The sequence below is a fragment of the Anticarsia gemmatalis genome, chromosome 3 (assembly GCF_050436995.1).
Source record: "Anticarsia gemmatalis isolate Benzon Research Colony breed Stoneville strain chromosome 3, ilAntGemm2 primary, whole genome shotgun sequence".
NCBI lineage: Eukaryota > Metazoa > Arthropoda > Insecta > Lepidoptera > Erebidae > Anticarsia > Anticarsia gemmatalis.
In genome coordinates, this window is record NC_134747.1 from 743,783 (window position 1) to 764,774 (window position 20,992).

The following is a 20,992-nucleotide window of genomic DNA, read 5'->3' on the forward strand; positions in this document are numbered from 1 at the left end:
AAAGAATAAGATCCAGTTGCTATGGTGTGTTAACTTTTTTTTGCTATGTTCTATACCTATGTAGATAATCTTGGTCACCAAGATGGTTACTTGAATTGGTACAGCAGCCTTATTTTTTTGTTGTCGATGATGTTTATCTTTGTACCACCATATTGGTATATTTATGACACCAGTTAAAATTTACATGTTAAAAGGCAAAGCGCTGATGTTTGCCATTTTTACTCTGCACTCAAATCTTGGATAAATTTTGCCAATGGTAAAAATTCAAAATATATTTATCTAAACAAATTTTTGGCTGTAGTTTTTTTGAACTTAAAGATCTCTTATGTAATGTTTCACAGTACCTATTTCAAAAGGGTAGGTAACCTAAGAGAACCTTCTTGTAGCACAATGTAAAAATGAAACAAAAGGCACGTTTCACAGTTTATTGTGAGTTGTGACAGACACAGTTACATATCACATTACATATATACATATACGCACTTCACAGGACTGAGAAACACAAACATTGTACAGTCTAACGCAAAAATATGTACACAATGTTCCTTTTCAAACAATTTGTTATGATGAAAATCAGTCAAATTATCCATATAATATATGCTCTTAATTATCATTTATCAATAACACAGTAAAACAAAAACTCTTTCGATGCCCCCAAACTAAGTTTGAAAATGTGACATGATTACGTATTTTGGCTCCGGACTGTACATACATAAAAGTAGTTTAATTTAAATATCAAACCATTTTACCAAACAATTAGATTAACGAATTGATTGAAAATGGTATCTCAATATTATAAATTAAATATGACACAGAGAAATTAAGTTATAGGGATATTGACTTTAATGACGTCGACGAAACAGTAATAATAAAATACTACTTTGTCCGTTAGTCAGTAAATAAAAAAATATGAGGTATTTTTTACTTCTACAGAACAAAAAAGACGATTTCAATTCATCAAGTTAGGGCATAGAGGTTACTTACGTCATATGTTGTTATAAAATTTACCAAACTGTGACGTCATATGACATGTAAAATCATTGCATTGTAGTATATCATAACGAACATATAATATGGGCAACATCCCTATTTTTAAAATGGATTTTCTTTGGGTTAGATTTATTTATTTAAAATATAACAAAAGTTTCATTCTGCATAAATTAATATCTATGTACTTAATTAAATTGCGTTATTATTCAGTTAAACATAACATCTTATTTCCGAAATTCATAAGAAAAATAACTAAAATTTTAAATAATAATTTACATCAATACATCCCAAACACAACAACATGGCAAGCTTTTAACATTTTTAAACAAAATAATCATTTTTTTATGCAATTTAGTTTTTTTTTAATTCAACAATAACTTTAAGCTAATACAGTCTAGGCAATACACGTAAAGACTTAAATCAATCACTAACCGTCACAGATTCAGTCTAAGAGATCCGACTCGAGTATTCTACAAGTAATTATTTCTACACCACAATAGACCACGAAAATAGCCCACTGTCCACAAATAGCTAACACGCAGAAAACAAAAAATCTCTATTACGGACAATTTGACGATGTGTATTTTGATGATACATTTAAAACACGTATAGTTTTACAGATTTGTTGAAAATATTAAAAAAATGAATATTTAAAAAAACACTGACACTTTATACATGTCAAAGAACTCAAATGATTTAGTGTTCAACATTTGAAAAGAGTTTTACTAATGATTTATTTCATGCTTAAATTTGATCAAACAATTTGATCATAATTTTATATGCAAGCACTTTATTTTAACATTTTTTAGATCACTTAACTATGCGGAAAATCAGTACCTCATTTATAACAATAGTAGGTATCTAATTCTTACACAAAACAAAGCACGCATACAGCTGAAATACGCATTGAAAAAAGGCGGCAAAATTCCCAACTGTCAAATGCCAAACGTCAAAATGAAATTGACATTACAGATTACGTTCTGAAACCACTTTAAAAAAGAAGTTTAGAAACCAGTCACTCACTTTCACACACAAGTCGCATCTTAAATTAAAATGTCAGTTCTTTTATATTAAGTTTAGAATTAATGTTTATTTCGTATAACACTTGCAATAATATTATTGACTTGAATATTTTTTTGCAAAGTTTGTTCGATATCACTCAAGCATTTTGGTTGATGCTTTGGCGTCGATTGTTGGTCGCTCTGCTAATGTCTTCTGTAACAAAAAATGATGATAGAATAACTAATTTATTACTTAAATTTTGTCGTAGACAGTATATTATAATATTATTAAACTAATGATTAAACAAAATTTTATCATGATAGATAATTGAGCGAGATAATTATATAACAACAGCTTACACGTAAAATGAAAGTATTTACAAAAAACCGTTTGTCTATTTTAAACCTATTTTGTTAATTTAACCTATCAAATTATAATCATTGCAATTACCTTAATTCCTATAAACAATTCAATTAATTATTGTTAAAACATTGTCAGTTCGTTAAACAACTGACATTATCAGATGAAATAACGTTTTTGATATAATGATGTATTGTTTAACCAATAATTATAAGGCTCTTTACAGAATATATCAAACCAAAACATATTTAGTATCTTATACTTTCATAATATTCATTTAAAACGACATGATCCTGGAATGATGCTCAATCAATCTTTTGTACGCCGCTGATAATTATAACCCATTCTTAATTTATCGTTACCCGATTCGAAAGTATAGCTGTCAGGACTTTTACCTAATTAAAATAAAGAAGCATAGTTTAATAGATCGGTAGAAAAACTAATCTTTATGAAACTTTGCATGTATAAGGGGATGTTAAGTCCTTATAATACCGAATTTAGTGGTGAACTAAAAGCCACCTTATATCAGGAGGAAACTGCCTAGCAGTGGGGCAATAATTGGCAACTTTTCAATAAATATTATGATCTTAGCATGATTCTCTACAGTCAGAAACCTACCTAACACAAATTACAACAATAATAATCTTATAATACATCACAAACGGGACCATTTGCGCGTTAACTAATGCATTTCAATAGTTGACAATTGGCAGCCATATTGGGCCATATTGTTCGAACAATCAACAAGGTAATATTGTTGTGTAATTATGCTAAGTATATGAGGAATTTGCGTTGTAATTAGTGAATTACGAGTGCAATTGTTACGTCTGTTCGATTGTTGAGCGAAAATTTCAACTGTTATGGCACGGTTACGGTACTTTTTTGTCGTGTTATTTGCATTGTTTCCAAATGTTTCCTTCATGAGTCCCCAACCTGTACCTCGATTCTCTACCACTATCGACTACCGACAACCGGCTAGCTATCGAATTTTGACATTTTAGCATGTACTGCCAAAAAAGTTTCCACGACGCCCGTTAGAGGCGCTGATCAGATTTTCATACAAAATTTCTCGATGACAGGTCGGTTGTCGGTAGTCGATAGTAATAGAGAATTGAGCTACTGAACTTGGTCCTCCAACCGGCCAGTGTGGTGGACTCAAGACCCGTTCTTTCTCTCGTTCGAGAGGAGACCCTTGCCCAGCAGCTATTACGACTTCTACATTCAGACTCTCTTTGGACCTACTCCTGGGGAAATTTATAGTGAATACCTTTATATACTGGAGGCGCTAATTAATGTATGTTAATAAAACACATTATGTTTCCGTATTTAATAATAATGTTACTATTAAATCTTATATTTATGGGTTTATTTACCTGATAAAGAAAACAATAACTTGCTAAAAATACTTATTTTATCTACGAGGTTAAAACACGGTTTATTTATTCGCAGTAGATATCACAACTCGTCTAGTTACACTACTTACGGGTAAGTGTTAATGAATGTGAGAGCAATTGTATGAAAAAACCTGTCAGTTTTCCAAATGATAAGCTCACCGATCCTTATCCCGAGAAGGGGCCATACCGGCCATCAGACTCCTGATAAACCAAGATTATTGTTTTGGTTCTAGTTGATCCCCGTAGCACCGTCCGTGCACATAGTTTCATCTAAAAAGTCTAAGTCGAGCCTGTCTTCAACCAGTTTTTTTTTTTTTTTTTTTTTTCTTTTAAACAAGACAACTCCCGCACAAAGAATTGCTCTTGTGTCGCGGGGACTTTTACAAACATACAAACAACGGACACAAAGCACAACCAGACCCGAAACAATTATTTGTGGATCGCACAAATAATTGCTCCGTGTGGGAATCGAACCCACGACCTCCCGATGCAGTGGTATCGGCGTGGTGACCTAAACCACTGCGCCACGGAGGCAGTCAATAATATATCAATGCTTTATTTTACTGGCTTCAGTTTGACAGGTAAGCAGTGTAACTAAAACAAATAGACAGGCACGTAGATAGGTACAAGATGCATCTACGCAATGTATCATAAAACAGATGTCATACAGTTTTAATTTTTGGAAATTGCAATGCTTGTCTATTTTCTATAATTAGCCGGCATATATTGGTCATGTATTGAACTGCATACACTTAGCTAGTACTGCATTAGACATTGTTTACAAACCAAATGGACCGTGACTTACAATACGTATTCATATCACGACAGCTACAGATTCAAGGTAAGCAGTACTAATGCTATTTGTTGTGTAACTGTTGAGTGCAGATCGTATGATATTCTACGTAAATGTGACGTTATTGGCCTGTGAGCTGAAGTAAGACGGTTGATATTGAGAGTCTATTAAACATAGAGAGAGCCTTTAATGATAAATCAGCAACAAGCAATCATCCTGAAGAAAAATAAAGTTAGTATGGAATAACATATTTTCTTTTAGAGTTTAGTTAGCAGTGATTTAGAGCGCTCGTCGATCGGTGAACGATCTGTGGGTTAATCAACCGTTGGCGCGGTCAATTCAATAAATGGAAAGAAAGAAGAAAGACAAAAAAAAAAGATAATTTTCAGCGCACAGCACACACGCTATATTCCTTAGAAATAAGTTCACAACTTAAATAAGGGCTGGTGGGGCTTTAAGACTCCAAAAAGTTGGTTCCGTATGATGTCAATTGAGATACCAGTTGCTATGTCCGAGGCGTTTCGCCGCAGACCTCGGCTCAGACCATTTTGAGATTCTAAAATACTCTAGATTGACAACAAAACTTATAATAATAATAAGTGCTCAACGATTCGATACCGATTTCTTCGAATCATGGATTGATTGGATGGATTACTAAAAACTCCTGACATAACCTCTCTTTATTTTCACAGTTGAATCTAAGTAGCTACTCGCAATAAGTCAAATAATGATTTATATACAAAACAGGTTGTGTATCAACGTAGGCAGAACTGAAGGCGGAGGCTAGTAGAACGACGAACTAGGATAAATACTGTGGGTTGGATGTAAGGTCAATTCTCAGTACTTATGTGCTTAGAATAATTGTTGTTAAGTACTAAAAATACCCGGTTGAAAAACATGTGAGGTATATTTAAAGATTTTATTGAAGCTCTCAGTGGGTGTGCTCAATTCCTACTCCGAGATTATTTCTTTGACCAGAAGTGGTAATTTCCCAGGAGGGAAGGGCAAAATGGATAAAAACTATAAAATAGATAAGTAGTAGATAAATTATTCATTATTGTGGCAAGAACGAATTGGCATAAAGATATCACTCTCACATTTATAATTTTTGTATACATTTTAAATAGAACTCCCGACAAATAATAGTCATTCTTATGTTAATCAGTAATAAACGAGATTCAAACAACGAACCTAAAGTATAACAAAACTGAACCCTACTATCTGGAAATCGCACACACGCATTACAGGATGAGATTCAAACCTGTGACTTTAAACACAAAAATACCATCATGGCGGTTACCTTGACCGCGCTACAAACGCTATGCTCTTATTTCCGTTAGCACAATTAGTTTCTTGTATAAATACGTATACAGTGCTATTCTTCCGTTGCACCACAAATTATCTCATAATCGCTTTTTAAACAGTGATATCCGAATGAATCTGTAGTTTACTGTACAACAGATGGTAACTGGATTCCATTTTAAAATTACAACAAGCTGTTATTAAAATACAGTTTTAAAAGACTAGGTTTTTTAAAATGTATAATGAAAATTCTGAGCTATGGAAGGAATTTTTAAAATATAATTTGAAGTGTTATAAAAACAGTTCTTGCATTTCAGTTTAATTATTTTATTTTGATTAGGTACTAGTTGATGAAAAAGGAGCTGCTTAAAAACGATTAGGTATATTGTATTTGGAATATTTATTAGTATCAAATAAATACTATTTTCTATAGTTTCCAATTATGAGATTTCTAATTTTGTTATACTCATAATTTTTTTAATGCTTCAGTTTGTCAGTTCCTTTGTAACCCAACCCATTCACGAATAACTTACTAACTACGTTTCACGAAAACAAAGATGACATTCATAACTTTTAAATTCTCGTGTTGCATGTTTAATGTATAATAGAATACGGGAATTAACGCGAACACGCATTTTACCTTATAATGCCTAACATTTCGGCGCAGGTTGCACTCGCCGTGGTCGCAGGCTGACTGTCAAACGTTAGGCATTTTAAGGTAAAATGCGTGTTCGCGTTAATTCCCGTATTCTAGTATACATTAAAGATGACATTTCTTACGGAGTCCCACATTAAGTAAATACTATTCTTCAGAAAAATCTCATCCCTCGAGCGGAGCCATGCGTGTTCCTTAGTTCACCGATTTCGTTAAATTATAGACTTCAAAGGGCCATCAATATCAGTTAATAAGTGTTAATGATAGGTTTTCTATTCTTATCATTGAACTAACTATACAACGATGTAGCAAAGGGTTTCGTGACTCGGAAACGTAACTGCATGCCAACGATTTATGAAAGCATTTAGAGGTTATTGCAGACTATTCTTACGGCTTGATTTATTAATGGTTGTAATAATAGTCGTAGTCTAATGGTCTGTTTTAATGGTCTAATTTAAAATATGGATAGTTTTTAAAACAAATATAGTTGCTTTGAAACAAAGATAGGGGCTAGTTCTTGAGTCCACCACGCTGATCAACTGCAGGTCGTTTAGACATGTAAAGTTACATTACGATGTTTTCCTTCACCGTTAAAATAAGTGATAATTGTTTCTTAGACATAAATAACTTCGAAAAGACTCTATTATGTTGCCTTTGATTCGAACCCTAGACCACATGTGTGAAAATTTAATAGACCACACACCTGTTACTTCTTATCCGTTGCAATTTTTATGTATATCTTTATCTAGTTATTACTGATATGAATATGTAGATTCTCTGCTTCTGTATTTTACCTGACTGCGCGACGCAAAAATGGGTAATGTGTTTACTCTTGTTTTGGTTTTCAAAAGCGTGGGTCTTCGATACTTATTCGTATGGCGCGTGGGTTCAAATGGTATCAATTGATATGGTCCATTGCCCCTGTTTTATATGTATTACAAAATTATCCCTGACCTCATAACCTTTATAATAATAATATGTATTAGTCGCCCGTATCTCTTAGAGAAAGATATTTAATACACCCACGTTTGTATTGTGTTGATGTCGTTTAATAATTGAGAATTTATTGTTGAATTTCTATTTAATTATAGTTGAAGATATTTTTTTTTCTTGGCATGTATGAGCTAAATCCCCAACCCGTAGCTTGGCCAGCGTGGACGACTCAAGGCCTAACCCCTTCCTCTTTTGGGAGTAGACTCTTGCCCAGCAGTGGGACAGTGATGTGTTAAAAATGTATTGTATGAGCTTATCTTTGAAAACAATTTTCAAATTAATTTTCTTTGCTAATTTAACTAATTTTATGTTAGGATACTTTTCGTATTATTTACTTTAACGATTTTAATATTGTTTCGCGGTGACTTTTATCCAAACCATACACAATTGCTATTAGACCCGAAACTTTTATTCATATGTCAAGCAAGACTGCCTCCGTGGCGCAGTAGTTAAGATCGCCACGCCGCCGCTACCATTGCGTTGGGAGGTCGTGGGTTCGGTAACCACACGGAACTTTTATATTTGTAAAAGTCCCCTCTACACAAGAGCAATTCTTAGTGCGGGAGTTGTCTTTTAAAGAAGAAGAAGAATTACTTGTTCTACGGGACTAACTGGGTAACGAACCTATTGATATCCCGTCGCTAAGTGATATAGCCTCTTGCGAAATGCTATAGGCTCTAACATAAGCAGCGACCTTCTACAGATTCAAGAATAGATCTAGAACTATCAGTGTGTATAATGTAGGAAGTAAGTAGGGCAGGTTAAAACGCCGCGATCGGGTAACCGAGTGGTGTACGTTGAATCGGCGCCGTCCGTGCCAGCACCGCGACGGTAATTAGCCCACTATGGGGTTGCTAGACCACGAAATATATTGTGGACTATTTTAAAAGGGGTCGCCCAGTGATGGGCATGTTTACCGGACCAGATAAATTGCTATTAGGATTTTTAATTAGTAATTAAATCGATCAGAAATATCCCAATAACAATATATTAATTTACGCTGCAGCTGCATTGCGTCACAATCAAAATAAGTTTGGAAATATAAATGCCTATGAAAATGTAAAGTTTTAGTTTATTTACCAGCGTGCTCTTATGTTTTAGATATATTTTGTATTAAATTAATAAAATTCAATTTAACCCATTAATGTCCCACTGCTCGGCAAGGGTCTCCTCCCGTAATGAGGGAGGAGTCAGACCTGGAGTCCACCACGCAGGCCAATTGCGGGTTGGGATATTACGAAGTCTTTTTAAATACTGTCATTGTCAATCACATTATATGACATTGTCAAATACATCATATGCCTAATTTTATTTAAAAATATTCTCCTTAATCTCCCATTATTAGTGGTAATTTCTTTACCCTGGCAACACATGATAGTACCGCATTACAATGAAACATTTCGCGTGTCTACTATTAGGTGGTTTCAACGTAACTGGCTCAAATATTATTTGTTTACTTTTTCACTCGCCGCCAGCTTGGTTACAGCTGGTATTACCAAAAGAAAAGGTTATGGTAGGCTATTTTACAACTAGTAAAATACTCTTTATAAAATGTCGGAATCGTATTTTAGTAAAGAAATACTAAAATCAATTTCTTGCTTAGAAATATTGTATCTACCTAAATATATAAATCAAAGTTGACTGGCTGGCATAGTGATCTATTGACGCACAGCCCAAACCACTGGACGGATCGGGCTGAAATTTGGCATGCAGGTAGATATAATGACGTAGGCATCCGGTAAAAAAGGATTTCGGTAAATTCTACCCCCAAGGGGATAAAAAAGGGGGTGAAAGGTTGTATGAAAATACCTAAGTCACAAATCACGCGGACTAAGTCGCGGGCAATGGCTAGTTTAGTATATTAATGTGGTTTAGTAATGTAATTGTATGACCTCACGTGTGCTCTCACAGAAGATAGCTTCTTATATCATTAGGTTAAATACACAGACAAAACAAGGGGTCATTAGTAGATAATTACATTTTACATTAACCATAATATTTTTACAAATATGAAAAATAAAAGATGTATGTTTGTATGTATGTATGAAAAGTAAAAGACTGTCTCGCGCTCGACTCATGGGGTCTCGGGGTCGATTCTTGGGTTAGGCAAAGAACTTACAGTCTTTGCTAATTTTATATTAGAATATTTTTTAATTGTTGTATAGCGTATTAAATACTCTCACGTTTGGCCATTAATAATTATAGTTCCTTGTAATACGAGGGGGCGCCTATTGCCATATACCGGACACGTAACCAAACTCCACATAGATCAGAGAACGTCATTTGGTACAGATCCTTACAAACTTCTTTTGCTTCATTCACATGATACAGGACTGTCGGTTACGAGTACTACTTTTTTTTTATTTAAAAAAAGACAACTCCCGCACTAAGAATTCCTCTTGTGTCGCGGGGACTTCTACAAACATACAAACAACGGACACAAAGCACAACCAGACCCGAAACAATTATTTGTGGATCGCACAAATAATTGCTCCGTGTGGGAATCAAACCCACGGCCTCCCGACGCAGTGGCATCGGCGTGGCGACCTAAACCACCACGGAACAATTCCAAACGTAAATAAACGGCACACGTTTCATTCAAGCACTTAGGAAGCAACCATATTATAACATTATCATTCTCATTATAGATAAGCTATCATACAAATCTTCACCCTGAAGTGTTGATAAACAACACAACAAGCAAACAAACATAGATAATAACTGACCGACTAATTAAGAATATACACTACTTTGTTAAGTATACTAATGTGCTACTAATTATTTAAGTAGCGTTAATAAACATAATTAAGAATATAATTTGTTCAAAAACAAAAGACAGTTTGACGTTTAAAATGTACTGTCAAAATAGCTCTTACAGAGTCCGGTAGAGGCGCCAAATAGAGTTTCGGTAGTCGGTAATCGATAGCAGTAAGAAATCAAGCTAAAGTTCTGTATTTTTTAGATATCTTTAACAATAAAAAGTAATGCACCTTTATTTAGGCTACTAAATATGCAATTATTACCAAGATAAGTAAATTAGCACCGTTAGTGAATTTTAATGTACCTACCGGGTATCTATTAAATTTAGACTCTACCGATATGTGTTAAACATAAATACATGAAATCACGTTTTTTGTCATAGGGTAGGCAGAGACCAGAGAACGCCATTTTCTAAACATCTGGTTACATGGAACCATTGGTATTCATTACTAATATAGATAAATAAAAAAAAAAGATTGCCCTTCCATTACAAGGATATCCTCCTGGAATGAAGGAGAAGTTAAGTGTTGAGTTTACGACGCTATGGACTATGGACTTTGCTTTCCATCAAAACCTCTAAGAGAGCCATCGCTAACATATTCACTTTAATACTTGATATACATATCGTCTACATGTAACCCAGTCTCATGTTTAAAATAAATAACATCTCGAGAGCTAAATATTCCACTTGGTACAATTGAAATGTTTGATAGTTGGAGTTGAATCGAGGGCTCTGATTGATATGACATTGAACGATTATTGAATCGACAACTGTAACCAGCGCACAAGTACTTGCATACACGAATTGTATTGTGTAGAGAACCAATGTATTGGGAAGCAGAGAAAGATTTTTTTAAAAAGACAACTCTCGCACTAAGAATTGCTCTTGTATCGCGGGTTTTTTTACAAATATACAAATAACGGACACAAAGCTCAACCAGACTCGAAACAATTATTTGTGGATCGCACTAATAAATTGCTCCGTGTGGGAATCGAACCCACGACCTTACGACGGCGACGCAATGGTATCGGCGTGGCGACCTAAACCACTGCACCGTGAAGGCAATTAAGTACAAGCAGAAATGTGGATATACACCCGCCATTAATTAACATTGTTAGTCCCATTTAATAGGGGGCGAGCCTATTGCCATATCTTGGACACATTACCGAACTCCGGACTACCTACTATTGAGTATAATCTAATATACATAAGGAAAAGACCAATAACAAACTACTTTGGCCGACCCGGGAATCGCGCCCGAGACCTTATTGACAGCAGGCGGACACACCGACCGCGCCACAGAGGCAGTATTTTTTATGTCCTTTGAAGCTATATTACTCTAAATATTAACTTAGCTAGTCTATCTTTGATCCCAAGTTTTTAACTATTTCTATGCCAGACTCCGTCAGTATCGGTTCCATGGTTTAAGCATTTAGAGCGTAATAGGACACAGATGTTCGCATTTAAAGTACGAATTACTTGCTTAGAATTTGGGGAGGTATTTTTAAACATGCATGTAGATTATTGGTATTATTAAGAATATTGTTAGCTAATCTGTGCTAATCTGGTCAAGGTATTAGATTTTCCTTTGTTGAATGCAACGTACGCATTGAACTTTATATGCATTTAGATTTTAATTAATTATCAGCCCGTTTTTCATTCATTTACATTGAACAACCTTTCAATATCCATCTGTCGAGTGTCGAGAGTTTGACATTTAAAATGTATTAGGTATAGGCGTTGATCAGATTTTCGTGTAACATATCTCGATAGCTACTCGAACTACTGTCCATTAGCAATATACTCAAGATGTATATCTTAAGTATATTGTATGTATATCTTGAGTATATAGTCGTACTTTCATGCAGTTTTCACACATATTCTGTCCGAATTCTCTAAATTCCAGTGATGATTTTTAATGTCGAAAAAAATATTTGATCGAGTATGCAAAACATGTCTGCGGGTGTATTGGTCAACGATATTCATAGATCACAAAATCAGTCTAGTTTAGCCGTGAACAGGAAACAGAATTTTACATTAATTTACTGTATTCAGATAATGCAATTTTTTTTAATTTATCGTACTCGGCTTGCGTTGCTTTGCTCCTCCTTCAATTCGGGACCCTACCACAGCAGTGGGAGATGGTTATTAAAAAAAAATAGTAATTATAATGCATTATCAAATAAATTTCAAAAGTGATCAGTTTCGCACAAATACAGTGTCTAATAGTGAATTGTTTAACGCACTAATAACTATGTACCACGGTAACTACTTTCACTGCACTTACATGTGATTTCAGACCTTATATAGCTATACATAAGTCTTATTTTTGGATATATTCGTGCGTATGAAAGCTAAACAGGACGTCTTTAATATAACTGAGTCATTTTGTTATTTGTATACTGACAATCAGACACTATCTTTTTAGTTCGAGGATTGTATGCATCTGCCCATACGAAATCCCTGGTTTTATTTCCAAGTCTAGTGAAAGAACGCGACTTCTGGGTCTTCGAATTTATGTTTAAGATTATAGATAGGTTCCAAATGTATGACCTCTAATACAGTAGATGACTACCAGTCAAATCAACTTCTCTTTATGAAATGCCAAAAATACAATTTAGTATAGGAATATGAAATAGTGACGTCACAGTTTCGTATTTTCGTTGGTATCAAATGAGTGCCGAATAAAATGTTTAAGTCTGTAGTAATTACAATTTTAACACTATTTACCAGCAAAATTACATAGCCTGGGCATTTTATATGAACCTTTTACGAATAAAAGTTAAATAATCTTCCGTTAACCCTGTCAACTACCTAATTACACAGGCCTTATGAGGCCATAAGGTCAATTCACGACGAAACGTAGAGAGGTTTTTTCATACATATCTGCGAAGATCTTTGGGTATACACATATAACCAGTGTGATGATACTAAATAATATAATTTTATTCATGTATTTGTGTTATTAAACTACCTACTTATAGATAGATCTCTATTTATGTAACAATCATAACATTGTTAATCAATTCATATTATCAAGTTTGCCTTGAAGGTTTAGGCAGAGGTGTATCAAATACTTTTAAGTAGTACTAAACTGGTTTTGGAAGTTAAAAGGGCACGTTACCAAACATGTTACCTCATAGGTACTTCGCTATTCAATTCTCGGGTTGGTAACAGAAAAAGTTGTCCACCCAGAAATCGTATTAGCATAGTATATAACTTATAATATTATGTTGACTCGAACTGCTATCTTTTAATTCCGTGTTATGTTGATCTTACATTATACCCAACTCGGGATTTGTAGGTTCCTATTGTAATTGGTTTTAGAGGAGCTCGTGGCTTAGTTTACAACAGCCGCACGGATCGATCTCTGAGGTCAAGCTACGCTTGCCGAGGTTGTTCCGTGGATGGGTGACCATCTTATACATATCGAGTTTCTCCGTGTTTCGGAAGGCACGTTAAATTGTGGGTCCCGGCTGTCATTTTCGAAGATCTTTGACAGTCGTTAACAGTAGTCAGAAGCTTGAAAGTCTGACAACCAGTCTTACCGAAGGTATCGTGTTAATACCCAAGTAACTGGGTTGTGGAGGTCAGATAGGCAGTCGCTCCATGTAAAACACTGGTATCCAGCTGCATCCGGTGAGACTGGAAGCCGACTCCAACATAGTTTGGAACAAAGGCTAAGCGAATATATATATATATTGTAATTGGTTTTAATTAGATGTCACGTATTATTGCATTTCACATAATGTATGCGTAGAAAATAAAATAGACTGTGTGTTTATTTTGATGATTTGTGTCGACGTTTAGTTAAAAACGAATCTCTAAATTACAATTTGGTACCTATCTCAAATTACTATACCGTCTGTCTAATACTCTGTAAGTATATTACGTAAAGAATACACAAGCAAAGCAATACACAAGAATAGCAAGGAATGTTATAACAACCTGTATGACAAGATGTAGGGATAAAAATGAAGTAAAGAAAATTTTGGGTATTAAATCATCGTAACAATGGTTTCTGCCAACTGCCACGGATAAACGAGATCATTCTAAGTATATATAGTAGAATCACTGTCACATACCTGTATATCAAATGACATAGTTCTTGCCGGGCTGTCGGCTGCCGAGCGCGAAGGGCCAGCGCTGGGCCGTGGCGGCGCTGGTGACGTCACCGCGCAGCAGCGCCACCACGTCGTCCAAGTAGCGCAGCGCACGCGTCTCCGCGCTCAGCGCGCGCGCAGCCAACGCGCAACGACGGGCGCGTATTGACTGTGCCTGGAATTACAAAAAAACTTTCCCGAACTGGTCTTTAAATTTATAGGTCTCCTCCCGTAATGAGGGAGGGATTAGGCCTTGAGTCCACCACGCTGGCCAAGTGCGAGTTGGGGACTTTGCATGCCCTCAATAAATGTATTTAACAAATTTTAGGCATGCAAGGTTTCCTCACAATGTTTTCCTTCACCGTTGGAGCATGTGATAATAATTTAAAAATAATTTAATCAGATTGATAGAAGAAAAGTCTCATGTGCTTTTTTTATTTTTTCTGTACAACCATTTTCCTCAGAGTTACAGCTTGTTGAAAATCACCCAAAAATTTGGATTTTTTTTTATATCCCTTAATTTTTGGGACTAGTGTAGTTCCAACGGTGAAGGAAAACAACGTCATGCAACCTTGTATGCCTAAGAGTTCTCGAAGGTATGCAAAGTCCCCAGCCGGGATTTGGCCAGCGTGGTGGACTCAAGGCCTAACCCCTCATTACGGAAGGAGACACTTGCCCAGCAGTGGAACATTTTTTTTAACCCTTTCTGTCCCACTGCAGGGCAAGGGTTTCCTCCAAAACGAGGGGTTCGGCCTTGAGTCCTCCAGTAGTGGGACATTATTGAGTTAAATTTATTTATTTTGCTTTAAATAGTGGTATCTGTGGCTTTAAACAGGGTGTCAATGTCCTTTATTGACTTATTAACGGGCAAAGACTATTAGTATTACGTCTATTACCAAGTTGATCTTATCTAAGTTGCGTGAGTTCTGCTGCTAGAAAAGTCATTTCTTTTAGTTTTCAAAATGCATGTACTAATTACGCTTATTCAGTGATTAATTAGCAATAGAAAAATAATATTAATCATTTGATTCTTTTATAATCAAGTAAGTTTAATTAAAACGTAAATGGAGCTGAATAATCGTAGTTATTACATAGGTATAGAGAATGTCTCAATAAGAGTGCATTTTTAAATTTGCTGTATTTTCTATTATTGCTATGTAATTGTGTACTAAGATTTCATATCGATAGCACGTTATTTTTTTTGCAACGAGGCATTTTTAACCGACTTTACAAAAGGAGGAGGTTCTCAATTCTACTGTATGTTTTTTATTTATTTATGAGAACTGTCATACTTTACAACGGAGATAATAATAGGTATATAGCAAATTTAAAAGTGCAATCGTGCTCAAGGTCCTATATTCATTTAAATATTATTTAATAATATATAACCCCCACCTCGCACAAGTGATAACTTATATAATACAGACATTAGCCCGCGACTTTGCTTTGGAGAATGTATCTACAAAAAGCTCAGAAAATAGTCGTTTCGGAGATTTTAAGAAATATACAAAGTTTACTTGCGTTATCAACATAACCTACATAGTAATAGGGACTCGGTTTGGTTCGCGATTTCCCGGTATAAAAACGTTATAGGTGTAAATCGCGGCTATCTGTGTGCAAAAATTCATCACAATTTACAATCCATTGAGTAGCTTTTCCATAAATGAAGCACAAAAATCTGAAAAATTCTGCCCACGAAAAGACTCCGCAGGGTAAAAAGTATTCTTAGTGTTAATCCCGATTACAAACTACGTATGTCCAACATTTTATAAAAATCTCTTCAGTAGGTTTCGAGAATGAGTAAACGCGTACTTGAAAACTTTCGCATTTATTAGTATGTGCATGTTGATGACCTCTCTAAATAATATCGTTTAATACAAGGATAAATAATCAGTAAATTATAAAATTGTGTCATTGATAATGTTATCAATATTGATATAATAAAATATATAATCACGCGGATGCAAATTAATCATAATTATGAATAATTAATTTAGATAGAGTAGTTAGTACCTGAATTATACGTTATTTCCGTCTTTTACATGGCAATCTAGTTATAACATAAGACCAACATTGTTTATGGCGATACAAACCTGTATTTCACTCACCTCTGCCTATACTTTGGGTATAACTATATAATTAAATAATTATATAGTTATATATAATTTTATGTCGTATATTTGTAATACTTAAAAATATTTATTTATAAGGAACCTATAGAAGATAATCGGTTTGGGAATTGTTATTTTTATTACTGTTTTTAAACAGTTAAGTATAAAGTTTGTGGGGATGGATGTATGTATGTAAGGTGCTCTAACGCGCAGAAATTACTGAATTTTGATAAGGTTTGGTTCACAGAAAGTTTATAACGTGGATTTGAACTTAGGATACTTTTATCTTAGACTACAAAGTCACTAGCAGTACGCTAGTAATTATTATACAACATTTTAAAATATAAACCACGATTTTTTTACCGACTTTTAACGACTAAATGAATTTAACGTTTAAATATGACGTATGCAATATTAAAAATCAATCAAATATTTAATTAATGTGTAAATAGTTTAGTAAACTAGTTATAGTTTAGATTAGAAAACTGACTGACAAGTAATTTACTAAAAGATAAAGAAATTATATAACACGCGCTAACACAAGACTATTATTAAATACATGAAACTAATTAACTACGATAGCATCTCTTACACTCGTTTATTTTTTTGTAATTTGACTATAAAGTAATTAATTTTAGAAAATAAACCCTGTTAATACAGCGCTTTCACAGTTAAATGGCTGATCAAGGTTTTTTATTTTTATTTTATGCCGCCTGATATATATGGATATAATATAAGGTCCCGAATGGTAAAAGTAATTGGTCAACGATAGTTCGAACCTGAGGCAACACACCAATGACTATTATAATAATCACTTGTTCCAACGGTGAAGGAAAACATCGTGATGGAACCTTGTGTACCTAAAAAAATATTTTTTTTGTTTATTACGGGCATGTCAAGCAAAGTCCCCTACTTGCACTTGGCCAGCGTGGTGGACTAAAGGCCCAACCCCTTTTTCGTTTGAGAGCAGACCTTTTTCCACAAGCGAGGAAGTACCGGGTCATAAAAATCTACCGAGGCGTTGATTCCTAACTAAATTGCACAAAAACAGATTTCATTCGAATTCAAATTATTTATTTTAAGACTAAATGCTATAGTTTTTTAATTGCCTCTGAAATGCGAGCATAAAATAGTGTTCTTACTTTTCCTTGAATTGAAATAATTATTTGAACAATAACCAATTGTCTTGTGAGCAGGATAATACGATACCTACGTATCATTATGTACAATTAATTAATTAGGTAAGGAGGATAATATGTATATTGTCGTGTTTCTTGAATTGTTGTTTCAGAAATATCCGTATACATAGGCGTAATACATTACGAGTAAAAAATATATGTGTAGTGTGTATTGTGCATGGGTTTTCCATGAAAGTATGGATGAATTTTTGAAATGATTTCGTTAAAAGATAGCTGTAAGTGTATTATTTCTAAGGGTCATTAGATTCTATATATTACTAAAATTATTCGACAAAATCACGAAAAATCTTTATAAAATTCCTGCTTGTAAAAGGTTTTTAATGTGGTCCCGAAATCCACTTGGACTTTAATTTGCGTCTAGTTGTACTTTGCGTATTGCGATTTGGGTGTTGTAAGATCCGCTGCAAGAATAAATTCAATATTTGTATTTTCAATTGACATAAAAACGTGCCTAAATTTAGAATTTGTTTGTCAATGAATTCACGTCCATGGCCAGTGCAATCTGCGCCGATACATCGAGCAAAGCAATATTATGCACATAGCTTTAATTTCTGTAAAATATAGTCAACAGGACTATTTTTTGTCACCTGCGAATCGTACTCAACTCTATGTAGAGTCACCAGTAAAGAACAATAGTATTTTTAATTTACTTTAAAGATTGCAATACTAATGAAAAATAAAGTAGTTTTGATAAGAGTACTAAATGTAGAGTCACGTAGAGTCGTTATCAGTTTGTTTGTATTACATTGACACTATTACATAGTAGATAATGATATCTTACTGCATTTTAGAAGGTTGGCTAGAGTTCGAGGTAATGTCATGTCTCTTGTTATATATTAAATAATTTACTCGATTATAATTGCGAAAGTTTGATAGTATGTATATAACTGTTTTACGAAATAACTACTGGACGGGTTGTAATGCAATTTGGTACACTGGTAACTTAAAACATGGATGAGCCTGATTAACACATGGGATACTTTTTATTTTAATTAAATTAATGGTATTTAGCGGTCTGGGAATGTTTTCTGATTCTACCGGCACAGTCATTATTATGGAAGATTTTTTGATGACTGAATGAATGACTTAAGGTAGGAAAGTTTGTATAGATCGTGCTAACGCCAATTCTTTGTTCTCTGTCTACTCCTATGGAAACAAGGCGTGATTTTATGTATGTCAGTATGTTTGTATTTTGAAGGACTTTATTACGACTTGCTATAATGTTATGTGTGGGTTTAGTTCTATTTTTACGGACGTAATGTCTGTTACAGTTTTATTATTTTTAAGACTTGCCAATTTTTCTAATCAGTATGATAAGATATCATAATTACTTCTAAACTTATTATCTCAGTGTTTATCTGTGTCTGACCTACGTCTCGTTTTGGACTTTTGTCCTCCTGATTTGACGATAACTATTAGCACATTACCGGCGTTTTAGCGATCATCTATTTTAACCAAGGTTTAAGTTATGCTGCTTTCGTTCGCGTCGTATAGTACTAATATTTTGTATATCCAAGCAGGCCAGTGTATGAAACATAAGACACATACCCATCATGTTCCAACGATTTGTTCATCAACTACACATGCACTAATACATTACCGTTACACACAAACACGACCAATAACTTGGAGATTTTCGCAACATCGTCACTTGAGCGGAACTCTACGTGCTATCTTAATTGGGAGCACACGAAACAATCAGAATTCAGAGCTGCCAGACAGAGACAGAGCATCAGTGAAAGTGCCACGACTACAGATAATGCATTACTTAATGATGCGCCCACTGTCATTGATTAATTACACGTTACTTCATTAACTACCCGCCTGATCAACGACTATGATCAATATTTAACTACTTTATACATCGTCATCGTGAGGACGCTGCACTTGCGCAAATAACTATAACGTTTCACTCGACATTGAGGTGCAAGAGGAAGTATACTTCCTCCGAGTGTCGCGCGGCGTGCGGTGCGGGGGGCGGGGGCGCGGGGTGCGAGGGGGTGCGAAAGCGTGCGCGGTGGCGACATGGCACACGGTACGAACGCGTCAGGGGTCGCGGCGCGCCACGCGCCGGGCCAGCACCTGCAGGTCTTCGTGGATCTCCGCCAGCTCGTCGTGCAGGTCGCGTGACTCCGCCAGCAGCGCGTCCAGGCGCCGCGCCGTCGCGCTCAGCCCGCACTCCTCCTCCTCGTCGTCCTCCACGCTGAGCGCCAGGCGGCCCAGTCGCTCACGTTCCACGGCGTCCCGCGCGCCTCGCTTGCGCCACTCCCGCAGCAGCTCCCGCCGGATCCCGCCACTACGCTCCTCTTCCTCGGCTTCCCTCAATTCGTCCGCCAGCGACCTCTCTACGTTAGAATTCTTTGGTTTGTGACTAGTTTCTTCGGCCGCTACTGCCTGCTCCGGCTCTACGTCTGACTGAGGAGTGTCCGGCGGCCTGTGGCGAGGTTCCGGTGTGGACGATGCCGACAAAAATGGGCTAGGAGACTGTAGAGCTCGTTGTAGAAACCGCCTCGTATCCTCGTCGAGCGGCCTGGTCAGACCGCGCCGTGGCGCCGGTCGTACTATAGCTTCAAGTGCCTCTCGGCCGGGATCCTCCGGTCGCAGCAGCTCTAGGATCTTAGCTCGCGGAGGAGATATAGTGGAGCACACGTCGTAGCGGGACACCAGTTTTCCTTTGCTAGGAGAGGTGTGGACGTCGCCCGTCGGAGTATAGGCGCGGATGTTCTCGGTGAGCAGGCGGTAGTTGCGCAGCTTGACGTTGCCCTCGGGCGGCAGCGCGGAGGCGTCGCAGTCCTCGGGCGGCGGCTCCACGATGTGTATGTAGTGCGTGGGCGCGGGGGACTCGTCGCGCGCCGTGAACGCGCTCATGTTCGTGCCGGGCGGCGCGCGCGGACGCACTGCGCGCCGAGCGCTGCCCCGCCACCACACTCGCCTGGGCGAGCTAATCTAATTAAACTGCATTTACTACAGCGTAAAATCACAGCCATACACAGATATTATTCGCTATAAATAGTTGTAAAATGTCCGCATTCCGCCGCGTGCGTTTTCTACAGGCGGGTGACGACTGTGACGAGCTCTATTTCACTTTTGTTACAATGCGTTATGAGTCGGCCGGTGGACGCTTCATCAAATATGATTTCTTTTAATTGGAACTAATATTTTTTGCTATGTTTTTGGTAGATAAGTTACAACTAGTTTCAAATACTTACTGCAATATTTTTAATATTAACTTTTAAATATGTGCAATCATAATCATCATTGTACGCAGTTCTATTTCTACAAATATTGAATCCTCTTTTAATTAATCATGAAAAATAAAATATTTATAT

At 36.0% G+C, this 20,992-nt stretch overlaps 1 protein-coding gene across 3 annotated transcripts; it reads right to left on the reverse strand.

Moving 5' to 3' along the window:
* Positions 1–411: 411 nt before the first annotated feature.
* On the reverse strand, positions 412–20,693 carry LOC142987145 (uncharacterized). 3 transcript variants are annotated; one of them, XM_076135709.1, is made up of 3 exons: positions 19,746–20,693; positions 14,336–14,528; positions 412–2,202 (listed from the first exon to the last, which is right to left on the reverse strand). In XM_076135709.1, the coding sequence occupies exons 1-2, from the start codon at positions 20,529–20,531 to the stop codon at positions 14,343–14,345; spliced, it is 972 nt and encodes a 323-aa protein (XP_075991824.1). In that variant the 5' UTR covers positions 20,532–20,693; the 3' UTR covers positions 412–2,202; positions 14,336–14,342. The 3 variants fall into 3 exon arrangements, with proteins under 3 accessions (XP_075991824.1, XP_075991823.1, XP_075991826.1); XM_076135708.1 differs by having other exon boundaries at positions 412–2,205; positions 19,746–20,680; XM_076135711.1 differs by lacking the exon at positions 412–2,202 and having other exon boundaries at positions 14,387–14,528; positions 19,707–20,685.
* Positions 20,694–20,992: the final 299 nt, after the last annotated feature.

Coding starts and splice junctions, on each gene's coding strand:
- LOC142987145 (XM_076135709.1), bottom strand. CDS start 20,531: ATGAGCGCGTTCACGGCGCGCGACGAGTCCCCCGCGCCCACGCACTAC. Junction 14,529..19,745: donor AGATCCACGAAGACCTGCAG/GTGCTGGCCCGG, acceptor TTGTAATTCCAG/GCACAGTCAATACGCGCCCG.